Source organism: Carica papaya, chromosome 4 (genome assembly GCF_054855325.1).
Source record: "Carica papaya isolate Zhongbai chromosome 4, ASM5485532v1, whole genome shotgun sequence".
Lineage (NCBI taxonomy): Eukaryota > Viridiplantae > Streptophyta > Magnoliopsida > Brassicales > Caricaceae > Carica > Carica papaya.
The window spans coordinates 4,585,225-4,600,259 of NC_142312.1; the positions used below are offsets into that span (position 1 = coordinate 4,585,225).

General features: G+C 29.8%; 1 protein-coding gene and 1 non-coding gene across 3 annotated transcripts; one reads left to right on the top strand and one right to left on the bottom strand.

Moving 5' to 3' along the window:
* Nucleotides 1-6,822: 6,822 nt before the first annotated feature.
* Nucleotides 6,823-6,894, bottom strand: TRNAW-CCA (transfer RNA tryptophan (anticodon CCA)). The gene has a single exon. It is a non-coding gene; the product is annotated as a tRNA-Trp (tRNA).
* Nucleotides 6,895-8,802: 1,908 nt separating this feature from the next.
* LOC110822237 (Protein kinase superfamily protein) lies at nt 8,803-13,074 on the top strand. Of its 2 annotated transcripts, XM_088217498.1 has the most exons (5): nt 9,087-9,252; nt 9,523-9,638; nt 10,700-11,485; nt 12,334-12,381; nt 12,463-13,074. In XM_088217498.1, exons 1-5 carry the CDS (start codon nt 9,225-9,227, stop codon nt 12,772-12,774), a joined length of 1,290 nt encoding a protein of 429 aa, XP_088073624.1. In that variant the 5' UTR covers nt 9,087-9,224; the 3' UTR covers nt 12,775-13,074. The 2 variants fall into 2 exon arrangements, with proteins under 2 accessions (XP_021907983.1, XP_088073624.1); XM_022052291.2 differs by lacking the exon at nt 9,523-9,638 and having other exon boundaries at nt 8,803-9,252.
* The last annotated feature ends 1,961 nt before the right edge of the window (nt 13,075-15,035 follow it).

Below are 15,035 nucleotides of genomic sequence, written 5' to 3' on the forward strand. Positions count from 1 at the left end.
AGGTAAAACTTCAATTTGATTTCAAATATTTTTATATTTTCAATTATATCTAAAAAAAAATATTTACCCACCATTAATTTCAAAGAATAGTATGGGCTTTTTAAATGAATTTGGAACTTCACTCTTTGTAAGTTAACAAAAATGTACAATTTACTCAAATTAATCGAATAATTTAACTAAAATTATTTAATCTGTGCATGAAAATAAACAAGGAAACTTAGCTTTTAGAAAATAATCAAACTAGATAAAAAAAAATTAATTCAAAAATATGTACAAAAGATAGGAAAATAATATTTTGGAAATTAGATTTAAATGAGAGAAAATCAAAATTGGAGTAAAATAAATAAAATGTAGGATGAGAGGAAATTATATGATTAATTCCCAAAAACCAATAAACTAATAATTACACTTACGATTTTTCTCTCTCTTGTATCTTTTATACTATGTAATTTATGTTGACTTAGTTTATAAATTTATATTTATTTTAATTAAAAATATAAATTTAACTAGATCTAATTCTACGTTGTAAGTAAAGCTCTCATTTTCTTTTTATTATTAATGTAGATTTATAAATAAATTTAAAATAACTTTTAGATTTATCAAAACATAACTTCCAATTTGAGCGAATGCAATATTAATACTTTATAAGGTGTTTAGCGTAGCATTCTTTTTCTGTTGACAAAAGTTTATATATGTGGTATCAATAACTTATAAATTAGACGATTTATAAATGTCTAAAACCTTAAGAAAAATAATATATATTTTAACGGCGGAAACAAATAATAATTAAGAGTTTATATTTTTTACACAATAAATTATGATACCAAATATGGTTACGAGAATGTCTTTTTTAAATAAGTTAAAATAACAGAAACATAAATAAAATTAAAATCACATGGGGTTAATTTCTACTGGCAACTTTGATGGAGTCCGATAGGTCACTTTTACTCGCAACTCTCATGTTGTTCAAGATACATATATTGATTTTCTTGATATGAAATTGTTAAATAGGGGAGCGAGTTACACTAGCCAAGTAAAAATATAACACTAATCACTTATACGGAAAATTGAAGGTTGGTAAAAATTATAAAACAACTAATTGAGCCATTAATTTAGGTAAATTCATTTAACATAAAATTATTTATTTCATACTTACCGTTACGAGTTCTCAAAATTGACCTATAAATACAATAATTCAAATAACATTGTGATTTTATATCCAAACGAGTAAGAATAGTAACTTACTTTTTTTACCTGTTTATCGGTACTTCTGGGAGTTTACAAGGATATTTCATAATGCGTGAACCCAATATCCAAATTTGTTAATTAACTAGTCGTTCCCACACCATTCTGGTAATGAGCGCCAAACATACCATTGTCTCGATACCTCGTTCGGTATAAAGGTGAACAATATCTCATAAACTCTTCTGCTATGACGCTTTTCATCATCGTCTAACTGAGATAATGTCTACGGTAGAGTTTTTCCTTATATACCGGGTCCGTCCACCCTTTCTCAGGGTACTCAATAAGCTTTCCATACACAAATTTACATAATCAACCAATCAATAATTACATACCCATATCTCATATTTACAAATCAACAATCAGTCATGCAAAGAGACAATATTCAAATCAAAAAAATATGATTGTGACATTTATTATAAAACGAACCAACAGATGAGCGCTACACAGTTGGGTAACTAAATAACCAAGAAAATAATTAAAACTAGTAATTTAAAGCACACAATATAACAGTAAGCATTTTAGATAGTATAGAAGAAAATAAACAGTAAACTATGGTAAATATACATTGACCGGTTCCACCTCTATTAGTGACTTATAATTAATTTTACAAGTTTTTCTAAAATTCACAAAATACAGTGTTATTGATTATTAAGCTTCAATTTAGTGTAACAGAAAAAAATGGCGAGCGATTCTTACCTCGAATTGGTGTCCAAAATATCATACTTTTCACTGCACCTCCTACCGATTTTCGAGTTTCTTGAATTTTTTATATGAAAATTAAAATACTCATTATGTATCTAAAAATACCTCAAAATGCCAAAATAGGCGTTTTAAAACTTTTTCGGCCAATTTTAGGATTTTGATACTGCGGCGTCGCCGTGCTCCGGTACTTGCTCTGCTGCCCATGGCGATGGTTCGCCTCGGTCTGACTATTTTCGATCGGTTTAGGCCAATTTTGCACGTAAACCTGGGAAAAATAAAGTTATGAGGCCTCAGTTAGTTGGAAAAGGAAAAAAATGGAAACCCTACCGGCAGAAGCTCTCCAGGTGCGGCAGCTCCGTCGCTCCTCCTTTGTGGTCGGGGTTTTCCTTCAGTTAACCTGCACCAGAAAAGGATAAAAAACACGATGGTCAGAAAATCGAGAGAAACGAAAAACAAGAAGAGGGTTATTAGAGAGATTTTCAGGTTGCGATCGGGGGAGCTCGGTTGAGCTCTGCTCATGTTTTCTATCTTACCCGCTGCCCTTTTTGCTCCAACATGGGTGTGGGAGGCTCGGAATTCAATTCCGAGTGAAAAATAAAAAATTTTACCTCCTTCAGCGTCGGTGATGGCTCTGGTGCGACGGCGTTGGCATCCCTCTAGTAGCTGATCTTCCCTCTGACCACCCTCTTTCTTTTTCTCCAATCAGGATTATCGGCTAGGGATTTTAGGACCGACTAAAGAGATGTTTAAATACCCATCTTCTCTTTGATCCTGATCATTCATCCGCGTCGACGTGGAGCGAGGAGAGTCGTCTGATTGTTGCCTATTTAGGCTAATTATGTAGAAGAATCTGAACTGTCCATTGTAATTAATCTCATTCGTCCGATCGCACATGAAGAGGAAATGCATTTGGGTCGTTTATGCGCACGGGATGCGATCTGAGTCGTCAGATCGCCCAGACACGTAGATCGCACGTGTGGCCTCCCGTATGGAGCTGATGTTAGTGTATCCACTACGCAGTGCGTTCTGACTCGTCGTGACTGCTGACAAGGTCGTCCTACGTGGTTATACTTTTTTTTTTGCGATTTTACCTTCTGTTTTTAAATTTCTTTTCAAAAATACTCTCTTTATTCATAATTTCACTCAATTTCTCCATAATTGTTTTCAATTTGGCATCTAATTCTATTTTTCTCAAAAATTTTAAAAAATTAAAATAAAATAAGATATAATTATTTATATTTTTTTATTAATTCAAAAAAATTATCTTGAGTTAAATTTTTGAGATCGAGTGTTACACGATTTATAGGATATTATAATAACATTTTTCAAAAGTTGTTGAGATACAACTTCTATTTTAAGAATTTAAGAAACTCTATAAAAATATTGGCATTAACTAAGTTAAAGATGAAAATAAAGCTTAACAATTTTAAAATCCTATACGTTTTGTCTCATTATGTTTTAAAAGGTGTTTTCTAATAAAGTTAAAAATGATAAGGAATTGACAATGAAAACTATAGTAGCCCTAAGGCTAAGGTAGCCGTATAAAGTCTAATTTTATTAAGATTAAAAAATATATATATCATATTTTATCTCAATAAATTATTCTAACAACCAAATCATTACAAAAAACTATGATGTGTAAATTTAACAGTACATAGCAAAAACGAAAAGAATACATATTTATTGTTTACTTATATCGTTTTTATATAGACAGTATGTTATTATTCATTACGAAAATAATGTAATATTATTTAGCATCTGATTACAATAGCATAGATAGTGGAAATAACCACTACATTTTTAAAAGCTAATATTATGTGACCAATAATTTCTAATTGGTTTCACTTGAAGAAATGTTATATATGGTAAACTGTTTGCTTCCAAATGTCAAGTATCTTCGGCTATGTGTTCATGCCAAACGTATCAAGTTCTTGGTGCTTCTATATATCATATGTTACTTTTTTTTAATTTTTGAATAAAATTAATTTTTCATAAATTATATATTTATTAAACACGTGAATAAACTAATCTAGTTTGTAAACTCGTGCTACTAAAATACTTTGTTAAATTGTTTAAAAAAAATATCAACTTATATATTATTACAAAATAAAGTGGTACAAGTACCCTATTATAAAAGTAACTTAAGAAAATAAGTTAATTTACGTACTTAAAGTTTGAAAAACCGGTATTTGATGAGAGATTTTATTTCCTAATATATACGATTATACTCTTCTAATAATAAATTCAATATATCAGAAAATTTGAAATGAATCAATTCTAACAGCAAATAAAACACTATTATTTATTAATAAAATATATGAAATATAAACATATGTTAATAAAGGGAAGAAATAAAAAAACTAAACTATTTACGACCCCTATAAGGATAGAAAGAACAATGTTAGGGTGTGGACTAGCTTCAAATTTATTATCTGAGGAAGTGTTGTAAGGAATATACAACAATTAGAGTAATTTTTTTTTTTAAATGAGTTTTAATATATTAAAGAACTTAATTTTCAATGAGATTATGGAAGAAAGTACAAATTTATATAGTTTTATTCATAAAGAAAAGAGGAAACAATAAAGGAACTAGGAAAATATTGATTCAGTGTTAGAATTTACATTTAATTGTAAGGGTATAACGTATATAATGTAATTGGGTGTGACATAATATCGATCAATTGAATAAAAAATTTCGCGAAACTTGTTTGCATTAAACTTGCAACTTTCAAAATGGAAATCTAAAATCTAGGTTAGGCTAGTTTGGAAAAAGAATTGGAACATAATAAAACGAAGTCAATAATTATAGTTTACGAAAATAATTTAAAAATAAAATTGAGCTAAACTTAAACATAAATTGAAGCGAATTGAATATAATCTAAAATATATGTATAAAGTTGTTGTCTAAAAGGAAAATCAACACGTGACGCTAGTTTTTTTCTAGTTTCATTTGTTTTCTTATCTTATTTTCTAACCTCACAAGAGAAATTTATACCCGTATTTCCCTATCAAAATTTTGTATCTAAAATTTATAATAAATATGATTCAAAATAGTACATAAAAAAGTATCTAAAATTAATTTGTGAAATTATTATTATTGTAATTATATTATACACATAATCCGTTTACTATGGATCAAACTTATATATTTTTTTTTATGTATTTGATATATTTGATTCATACTTATGTGTTAGAAAATTAAAATAATTTTTATTTAATATGTATTGATTTCAATATTAAGTTATTAAATTTTATTGTACTTAGATGTTGCAAGACTAAAAATATTCACTTGATTTGTACAAATCTATGGCTCTATAGTGACATATGCATAGTTCATGTAAGAATAATGAATATGTAAATATTTTTTATAATTTTAATAAATTAGTTTCATATACGAAACATGAAATTTATTTTTAACTTTATGTTATTACAATTTTTTCAATAAGAGATTACGGATATATATGTGTTTACATTAAATTCTTATGTATAATAAGTATTTAAAAAAAATAATAAAATAAATATGTTATTATTAGATAAGATACCAACCGGGCATCACGTGTATACATAAATAATTATATGTCTATCAAGTGGTCAATGACCATCATAATTCCGCATAAATCTCTCATGTCATGACATAATAAAATAGAACTAATAGTATGAATATATTTATTTATAATGTTTACAAGATCATTAATATTCTAAAGTATATTTGAAAAATTAAACATCAACGAGTGCATTTGATGTATTAAAACTTAAACAAAATTCATATTTCGTATCCTGAGTTTAAATTAAAATATTAAAAATAATTATGAAAAAAATTACAAATTTATCAATTATACTAACAGTACATGTGCCCAACAAATAGAATTATGATTTATTTTTTACTTTGTAAGTGAAAAAAAAAATACCTTCATAAGTTATATTCATTGTATGTTAATTGTTGCTTTATAATATATGTTAATGCTAAGTAATCATATCAATTAAGTGATGTTAAAGTTAGATGATTGCGTGCCACAAGAATTAATATTTGAATTTGGAGTAAATTTGTCTTTTTTTTTTTTGCAAATTCACGTTCAACATCATAATTTGTACCCACGTATGTAAAGTATGTGACAATTATTGGTGGGTTTAAAAAGAAAAAGATAATTATATTATACGTTTTATTTTTAAAAATAATTATTATGCATATATATATATTTATAGCAAGAGTTAAAAAAAAAAAACAAATAAGTAATTATTATTTTTTTACCCAAAATCTAATATTTTATTAATTGGGGTTAGAAACTAATTATAGAAATTAAATAGTTTTAAATTATTAGGAAAATAAACAACTTCCCCACTATACTTTGGTGCTTGGAACAATTATTACCTCCTACTTTCATTCCTTACAAATGGCACTATAGTTTTATGAAATAGGTTATAATGTATGCCCCATGTAACATGTTATTTTGTTGAGTTTTGACCCCAATAAATTTCCCCACAAGTTACCCATCTTTATTACTTTTATGAAATAGGATATGAAATTATTTTTAACATTAAATCAGACTCAAAGTTTCAAAGTGGAAAATTATTAATATCAAATTCAATGTGAACTGAGGGTTTGTTGGTATAATAGTGTTTAATATTTACACACAATTATTAAATGGGAAAAAAAATGCAATAGGTTTTTTTTTTTTTAAAAAAAAAAGACATTAAAAATTCCCAGAGCAATAAACGTATATAAATGATTTTTCTTAGACAGATAAAAGAAAAATAATTTATCATTAATTAATTAATTGACATTTTGATTCCTTTTTTCCGAAAAAGAAAGACTAGCAATAATAGAGAGCACGTGAGGGAAAAAGAAAAGTAAAAGAGGTGCCCAAAAAGGGGAGTTGAACCCGACGTGAATCGAACACGCAACCTTCTGATCTGGAGTCAGACGCGCTACCATTGCGCCACGGATCCCCTTGTATTGCCTCTCCAACTAAATTAATTATATCTTAAATTTTAATTTACATAAAAAAAGTAATGAAACATGCACAAATTACTTTAAGTCCATTGATACTTACAAGAACAAAATCACTACAAGTATAACATTTATGTACATAATAACTTTCTTAATAATTGACGCATCGCATACAATAATTTGTAAATATTAGAAACAGTCATGTTTTAACTATCATCGCATACAATAATTTGTAGTTATTAAAAATAGTTATGTTTTTTACTATTATCATTTAAATTTGATATATTAAATTTTTTATTTAATTTATAGTTTCGTTCAATAATTATAGTAACAGTAATAAAAAAACAGCATCCAACCATAATAATTTTTTTAAGTGTTTATATAGATTATAATAATTTACTGTTTGATATATGTTACATAATAATTTATATATTGTAAAGTTTAAAGTTGAATTTGAAGATGGCAACAACAAGTCTTAAATAATTAATTTATCCAATATTTAGAGTTATAGATTCAAAAATCATGTTAAGATTATAGAAGGTGAAAATAAAATTAAAAGTTATTTATTCTATACGAACAATTATTTTAAACAAGACATTAATTACGATCTCTATGTTATATGTGTATTTTAAATATTATTAATTAATTACGTACAAGAAATTATCTTATATTTATATAAAAAATAAATGGGTAGTGTATAATACAAACAATTTTTTTTTGAAAGTTCAAAATGAAAAGTGAGTATAAGGGAATTCGACTTTCAAAAATTCCATATTTATGGTTATAACGTGCACTTAATTATAAAGAATGTAGAATGTGAATAATAATTATTATGTTATGTATAATATAATATATTTGAAATAATCGGATTTTAAATTGTATATGATAATTAATGGTAAAGTTAACGTTCTTCATTATACATTCTAATTGTAAATAATATATAAATACGAATGACAATTATTATGGTACAGTAATGTATTATACTTAAAATATTAAAAATATTTTATTTTAATTATTTAAATATTTGTATGATTAAAAATAGTTCACTATTTTATTATTGCATAATAATTTATTTTAAAAATATGATAAAATATTCATAGATTTAAAAAATATATATTTACATGACTGTTTCTAATATTTACAAGGCAGCAGGTGAGTGAATCGCGTCAAAAAAGCAGGGGGAAGAAGTGTAATGACGAGACAACCCGCTTATTTTGGAGAAATTTGGAGGAAACTACTCCATTCCACCTACTGCTACCCCCCAACCTGCATTGGCAAAATGAAATCATACCAAAGTTTCTCAATAAATTAATTTTCTAAAATCATATAGTAATTTTAATAATTTAATTAAATCATACATTAAATTTTTGTTTGTAATTAAAATTTCATTAATTTTAATCTGTGACGTGATATATTTAATACTAAATAGATAAAAAAATGATAATATTTTTCGTATGTTTTGCAACTATACTCTATTTTGTATAAAAAAAATATGTAAGAGTAATATAAATTTTAAATAAACCAATTATTTTTAGTGATCAAATTATTAATTATAAGTAATGTAATACGTTTGTCTGTTAAAATTTTTAAAAAATAAAATAAAAATAAATTTTAAAAAAATAAATACTAATGTATATTTAATGAATATGTAAAATTCACATAATTTAAATTAATTAGCAATTATAATTAAATATATATATAAAATTTATTTAACAATCTAAGTATATTAATTTTAATATTTTAAATTAAAATTTAATTTATTTTTGCATAAAAAGTTTTACATTCCATCATAAAAAAAAATGAAAAAAACTTTTTAGAGAGAGGCCAGCTTTAAAAAGGAGCAAGTTTCAATTCAAAGAGAAAAAAACTTTTTTTTTAAAAAAAAAAGAAAAAAAGAAAGAGAAAAAAGTGGAGAGAGTCTTGTATCGAAGGCCACAAATATTAACAGTCAAGTCTTCCCCCTTTCTCTTCTCTCAGCTGCAACCCAAAATTAATATACTTTCACATCCCATTTGCACATCAACAGCCTCTCTCTCTCTCTCTCATTATCTTTTCCCCGCTCCGACCATTATTCACAAGAAACACATTCAAATCATTCATCTATATATATATTTTTATGATCAAATCCAGTCCGTAGCAGAGAAACTGCTGTTTTTCCGATCGTACAACAAGACATGTCGTGTTCTTCTTCGTCCGGATCAGAGGAAGACGATGAGGGAATCGACTCTTATAGGAAAGGTGGATATCACGCTGTTAGAATCGGCGATCCGTTCGCTGGTGGACGATACATCGCCCAGAGGAAGCTCGGCTGGGGCCAATTCTCTACTGTATGGCTCGCTTACGATACTCGTACTTCTGTACGTTTCTCTTCCTTTTTTCTCTCTCTTTTTTTTGTTTATTCGTATTTTGCCCTCTTGATTCGTTCTGCTTCGTTTTCTCGATTAACGTGGCCTTACATATTTTTCTTATTTCAATTTTTTTTTAATCTTTCTAGATTCTTTCTCCTTTACCGAGTTGTTTGTTGTTTGAACACACGAAGCCTAGGAAACTTGTATTTTGTTATCATTTTTTTGGATTTGATTCTTTTTTATGAATGTTTGAAATTTGAATCCTTCTATACGCTGCAGTTTTGAATTCTTATGGATTCTGTCCTGTACTTGCCGGAGATCTCTGTTTCCTTGTTCTTCGTACTATTGAGTCCTCGTTTCCGGTAACGTATTTAGCGGGATTGTCAAATCTTAAGGTGGGATCGCGGATTCGTTATTCATCAATCGCATCGTTTTCCATTTTCGGGCTGCAGTTTTTCGGTTTTCCTCCCGGTTTTAGGACTTTCTGTTTATAGAAGAAAGTCTTTTATTTCTATTTTTCCACCATTTTCTCTTTCCAATATTATGAGATTTCATATATCCGTTACTCAACACGTTGCCTCATATTTGTCTGGACAAATGTTTAGTTTATTATTATTATTATGATCTCTTTTCGATGATATTTAGGTTGTTTTACAAATGTTCAGCTTCCTCTGTTGTGGTGGTTGGCCTCCTTACAAATGTTCCATGCGAATCCATGAAATATATCGAGACAATAAACAAGGCTCGGCAGCCTCGTTCGCCTGCACCCATCTTGAGTGATTCGTTTGTCCTCATGTGAAACATATGATAAAATCTGTCGTTTTACAGAATATAATGATCATGTTATCATCTAAGTTTTCTAGTGTAGATGCCTCTCTATCTTTATAGTTAGGATGATTGTTCTGTACGGTCAAGTCATAAATGCGGCTTTGACCTCCAGTAATGGCCATATACTTCCAATAGCAAATATAAATTACGAATTTTTTAAAAGAAAATTAGATCTCAACGACTTTAGCCACATAAATCTCCGTACACTCTTAGTTACTTAAGTTTGCCTATGGTTGCAAATGTGCCTTTTCTATTTACTTTCAATAAAGTGGCATGTTCAACATGGTAGTTCCTTTGGCCTAAACAAATGAATCATGCACTTGATCATGAATACAGCAATTCATCTTATGCTCATTTTACCGGGGATACAAAAAATGGATCTGCTCATCTGATTTCATAAGATGTTGTCTAAGATAACATTTGTGAACAAAATGCATTGTTGAATACTTAGACTTTAGAGCAAACTTATATTTTCATCATCTGCCATTTGCGATGTGGGTCTGCTTTAAGTGAGAAACTGTTATTTTTAATCACTATTTTCTCCATGCATTCATTCTCCTTTCTAATACTTATGTTGAATACCACTGGAGTTGCTTAACTTCAATTGTTGTTATTTTGTCTTTCCAAGAGTTATGTTGCTCTCAAGATTCAGAAAAGTGCACAACAATTTGCTCAAGCTGCGCTACATGAAATTGGAATCCTGTCTGCCATTTCTGATGGTGACCCCCCCAATTCCAAGTATGTTGTGCGACTTATCGATCACTTTAAGCACGCAGGCCCTAATGGACAGCATTTATGCATGGTCCTCGAATTTCTTGGTGACAGTTTACTCCGGCTGATCAGGCATAACCGATATAGAGGGCTTGAAATGGATAGTGTCCGTGAGATCTGCAAATGCATACTGATGGGTCTGGATTACTTGCATAGAGAAGTAGGTATAATCCATACTGACTTAAAGCCTGAAAATATTCTTCTTTGTTCCACCATAGATCCTGCCAAGGATCCGACCAGGTCTGGGCTCACCCCAATCCTTGAAAGGGCAGAGGGGAGTCTAAATGGTGGAGCTACAATGAATCTTATTGAAAAGAAGTTGAAAAGGAGAGCAAAGAGGGCAGTTGCTAAGATATCTGAAAGAAGAGCTTCGATGGGAGGAGTAGAACCTCCAAAGTGTGAGAGAAGTCTGGAAGGAATTGATATGAGGTGCAAAGTTGTGGATTTTGGAAATGCATGTTGGGCCGATAAGCAGTTTGCGGAAGAAATCCAGACAAGGCAGTATAGAGCTCCTGAAGTCGTACTTCGATCTGGATATTCTTATTCTGTTGATATATGGTCATTTGCTTGTACAACTTTTGAGCTTGCTACTGGTGACATGCTTTTTGCACCTAAGAGTGGACAAGGCTACAGTGATGATGAGGTACAGTTGTCTTGGTTCTTCTTTACATTGATCAATTCATTATACAACAGAGTTTGCTGTTGATTTTGAACAACATAATTGGGCTTGCTATTCTAGCTTATGTTTGCTGTCTTAGATAATGATGCTACAACATAGGAATAGAATTTAGCAAATGAAGGAATTGATGAAGCAGTAATAAGAATCATAATGAAGGTTTTCTATGTACATGCTGTAATTTTAATGCATGCTGGCTTATGTGGTTTTCTCTCACGTTACTTGAGAATTTCTATAATTGATGAAACCAGCTGAGCAAGAACGAAATAGTAAATCTGTATGATAACTTCTCCATTATCCTACCAGTGTACCAAGAATGAATCAATCCTACTGTCTGATGGCTTTTATGTTGCTGTTGTAGCCCCCACTGGGGTGTCTTCTCCCTCTTAGCTCTGACTGGTATTCAGGGAGAAAATGGTGAAGATAAAGGGGTGGCACTGATAAAATAAAACTACGCCTATGTTGAATTTTCATGGACAAATGAATGTGCTTGGATGAACCTGGAATTAACTGTAACTTTCTGCTGTGGATTCAGAAATCTTGTCTGTAAAAGAAATTTAGTAGTCTCTTCTCTTGTTGATTAGCTGCTCCACAACTTAATTGGACCTTATTTTAGTGGATGCTGATTTTACACGTAGCAGACGAATCATTTTGCTTTTCAATATGCCAACTATTTGTGGTGGGATCCTTTATGGGAATTATCTTACATTTGGGGATGTTATATTGTTCCATTGTTTTTCCTTGCACCCCACCTCATCCCAGCAAAAGAAATGAAAAATGCTTTTCATGACATTATTTTCCTGCATTGGCTTCAGGATCACCTTGCTCTCATGATGGAACTCTTAGGAAAGATGCCTAGAAAGGTAAGTACATCTTCTCGTTGGTGTTATCCAGCTGTGTCAAATGATTCAATACCCATTTCCTGTTTGCAATTGTCCGAGCAGATTGCCATTGGAGGAGCTCGATCCAAGGATTATTTTGATAGGCACGGGGATTTAAAGAGGATCCGGAGGCTGAAGTTTTGGCCACTTGACCGTCTGCTGGTTGATAAATACAGATTTTCTGAGGCTGATGCCCGTGAGTTTGCAGAGTTTTTGTGCCCGCTTCTCGATTTTGCACCAGAGAAGCGGCCAACTGCACAGCAGTGCCTGCAACACCCATGGCTTAATCTCAGGACTCAAAAGGAGACGAAACATGAATCTAATATGGAAAGTTTGGGTGTTGGTGTGAGCAATCTTCAGATTAAAGGTGGGTGAGTGAAGAAGGGACCAGTGGTGTTGGCCACGTCCATGCCATTTTCTAGGCCCCTTTCCTCAACGGCACCACCGGTATGAGTATTGATGTGATGTATTTTTTGGCTTGTTACATCTTCAATAAGATTTTATTTTTTATTTTTTTTTAACTATTGGTTAACTACAATGTAAAATAGTAATGATCATCATGCTGAAATGATATGCGAGGGAGAAATCTTAACTGGAAATGACCAAGAACAACACTGATGAATTTGTTTCAATTATTTACTCATGAATCTGATTTACTATACTCGGTTCCCTTCATATGACTGGACTATATGCTGATCATCTGGGTCAACTCTAGAAAGACTGGATCAATTTTATCTGTTTACCCTTGGCTTCTTATGTTTATGTTTGACATGACTCGTACTTGATTAGGGCTCTGAATGGTATGGGAAGGTAAAGTTGGTCTGAATTAAAACAAATTAGTAGAAAGTGGTAATCTGGTGGGACTATGTGCTGCGGCATGTGGGTCGCACTTCGAGTAAGAAGAATTCACTATTGGATCAAGAAGTTGACAAGTGAAAAATTAACTTTAATATATATATATATATGCACGCACATACATCATCTTCTTAGATAAACTTTCAATTTAAGTGAGTCCTAATAAAATTGCGGTACTGTAATAACCAATTGATTTGAAAGGTTAATAATTGTTGTCCCTCTTACATCTCTTTAGAAAAATATATAAAATTAAAAAATACTTTTAAGTAAAAAAAACAAAATGTATTATTTGTTGTTATTTAATAAATATATTATATATTTATGATTGACTTATGAAATTTAATTTAATAAAATTAAGAAGTTAATTTATTAATATTTTATTAAATTAAAATAAATTTTGATTAATTTATTATATTTTTAAGTAAAAAGAATAATTTGTATATGTTAAATTTTTTTTATTTAAAATAATTATGATAGAATAAAATTAATTTAATTTTTTACCTAAAAATAAAAAAGAAAATAATACTGCTGGTATGCATTTAATTATAAGGATGCTCGTGGCGGAGGTCGATAAGCATCATAGATAATAACCACGGGTTTGTTAACCACAGATTGTGACGCGGATAGCCACTTTTGTTTCGGATAAACATAGCTGTGGCTAACGTCTGACCACTGTTTCATTTTATACATATATATATATACATATATCTTTTTGAGGAAATATATATACAATATACTCTGAGGTCACCCACATATGTATATGTATAAATATACTGTATTTGCAATTCTTTTTGGCCAAAAAAGAAGTGCGAGTAATTTTTATTGGAGGAGATGGGTATGGATTACGAATCTTTCTACTCAATAAGAACGTAAAATTCTTGAAACGAGATTTTGATATGAATAATTTAGTTTAGATTATTGCTAAATTTGTTGTGAAACAAGGGCTGTAGTTAGAAACGTTATTGGTACTTGATAAATGAACAGAACATTAGAAATTAAATTATAATAAATATATTGTAATATTCGGGTTTAAAGTTTAGTTCAGTATTAATTTTGAAATTAAAAAAAATATATAAAAAATATAATTTTTAAATTTATAAATTTTTATTTAATATAAAATTAGAAAAAAAATAGGTGGATGATGAAATTAAAAATATTTTTGAAAAAAAAGGTGAAAATTTTGGTTTGCGAGCAAAATCCAAAATTGCCTCTGATGAACCTATTTCCGTTTCTCATTTCGTGCGATTTTTCTACTATTGTGTTCATCATTCTGTTTTCTACAGGTTGACTGAAGAAAAACACCCAGCCGCGAAAGTAAGTCGGTGGAGTTGTCACACTGGAAAATTTCGCCGCCAGTAAATTTTTATTTTTTGACTTTTTTCGATCAATCGAGTCATTATAACGTATTTTTCTGCAAGGATGTGTATAAAATCAGCCGAAACCGGCGAAAACTGGCCGAAAACGACCAATTTGAGACAAACTGCCACCGCGGGTGGCAGCGCCATCACCGGAACACGGAAGTGCCAGAATTCTAAAATTAGCATGAAAAGGTTTTTAACATCGATTTTGAGTTTTTTGAGATATTTTTTAGATATCTGAAACGTGTTTTAACTTTCATAAAAAAATTTAGGAAATCCAGCGACCGCCAGTAGGCGCAGTTGAAAGTTCGGTGTTTTGGACACCGATTCAGGTAAGAACCCCTCACTTTATTCACTATTATAGAATTAAAGTTTAATTATCAATAATACAGTATTTTGCGTAATTTAGAAAATTTGGAGAAT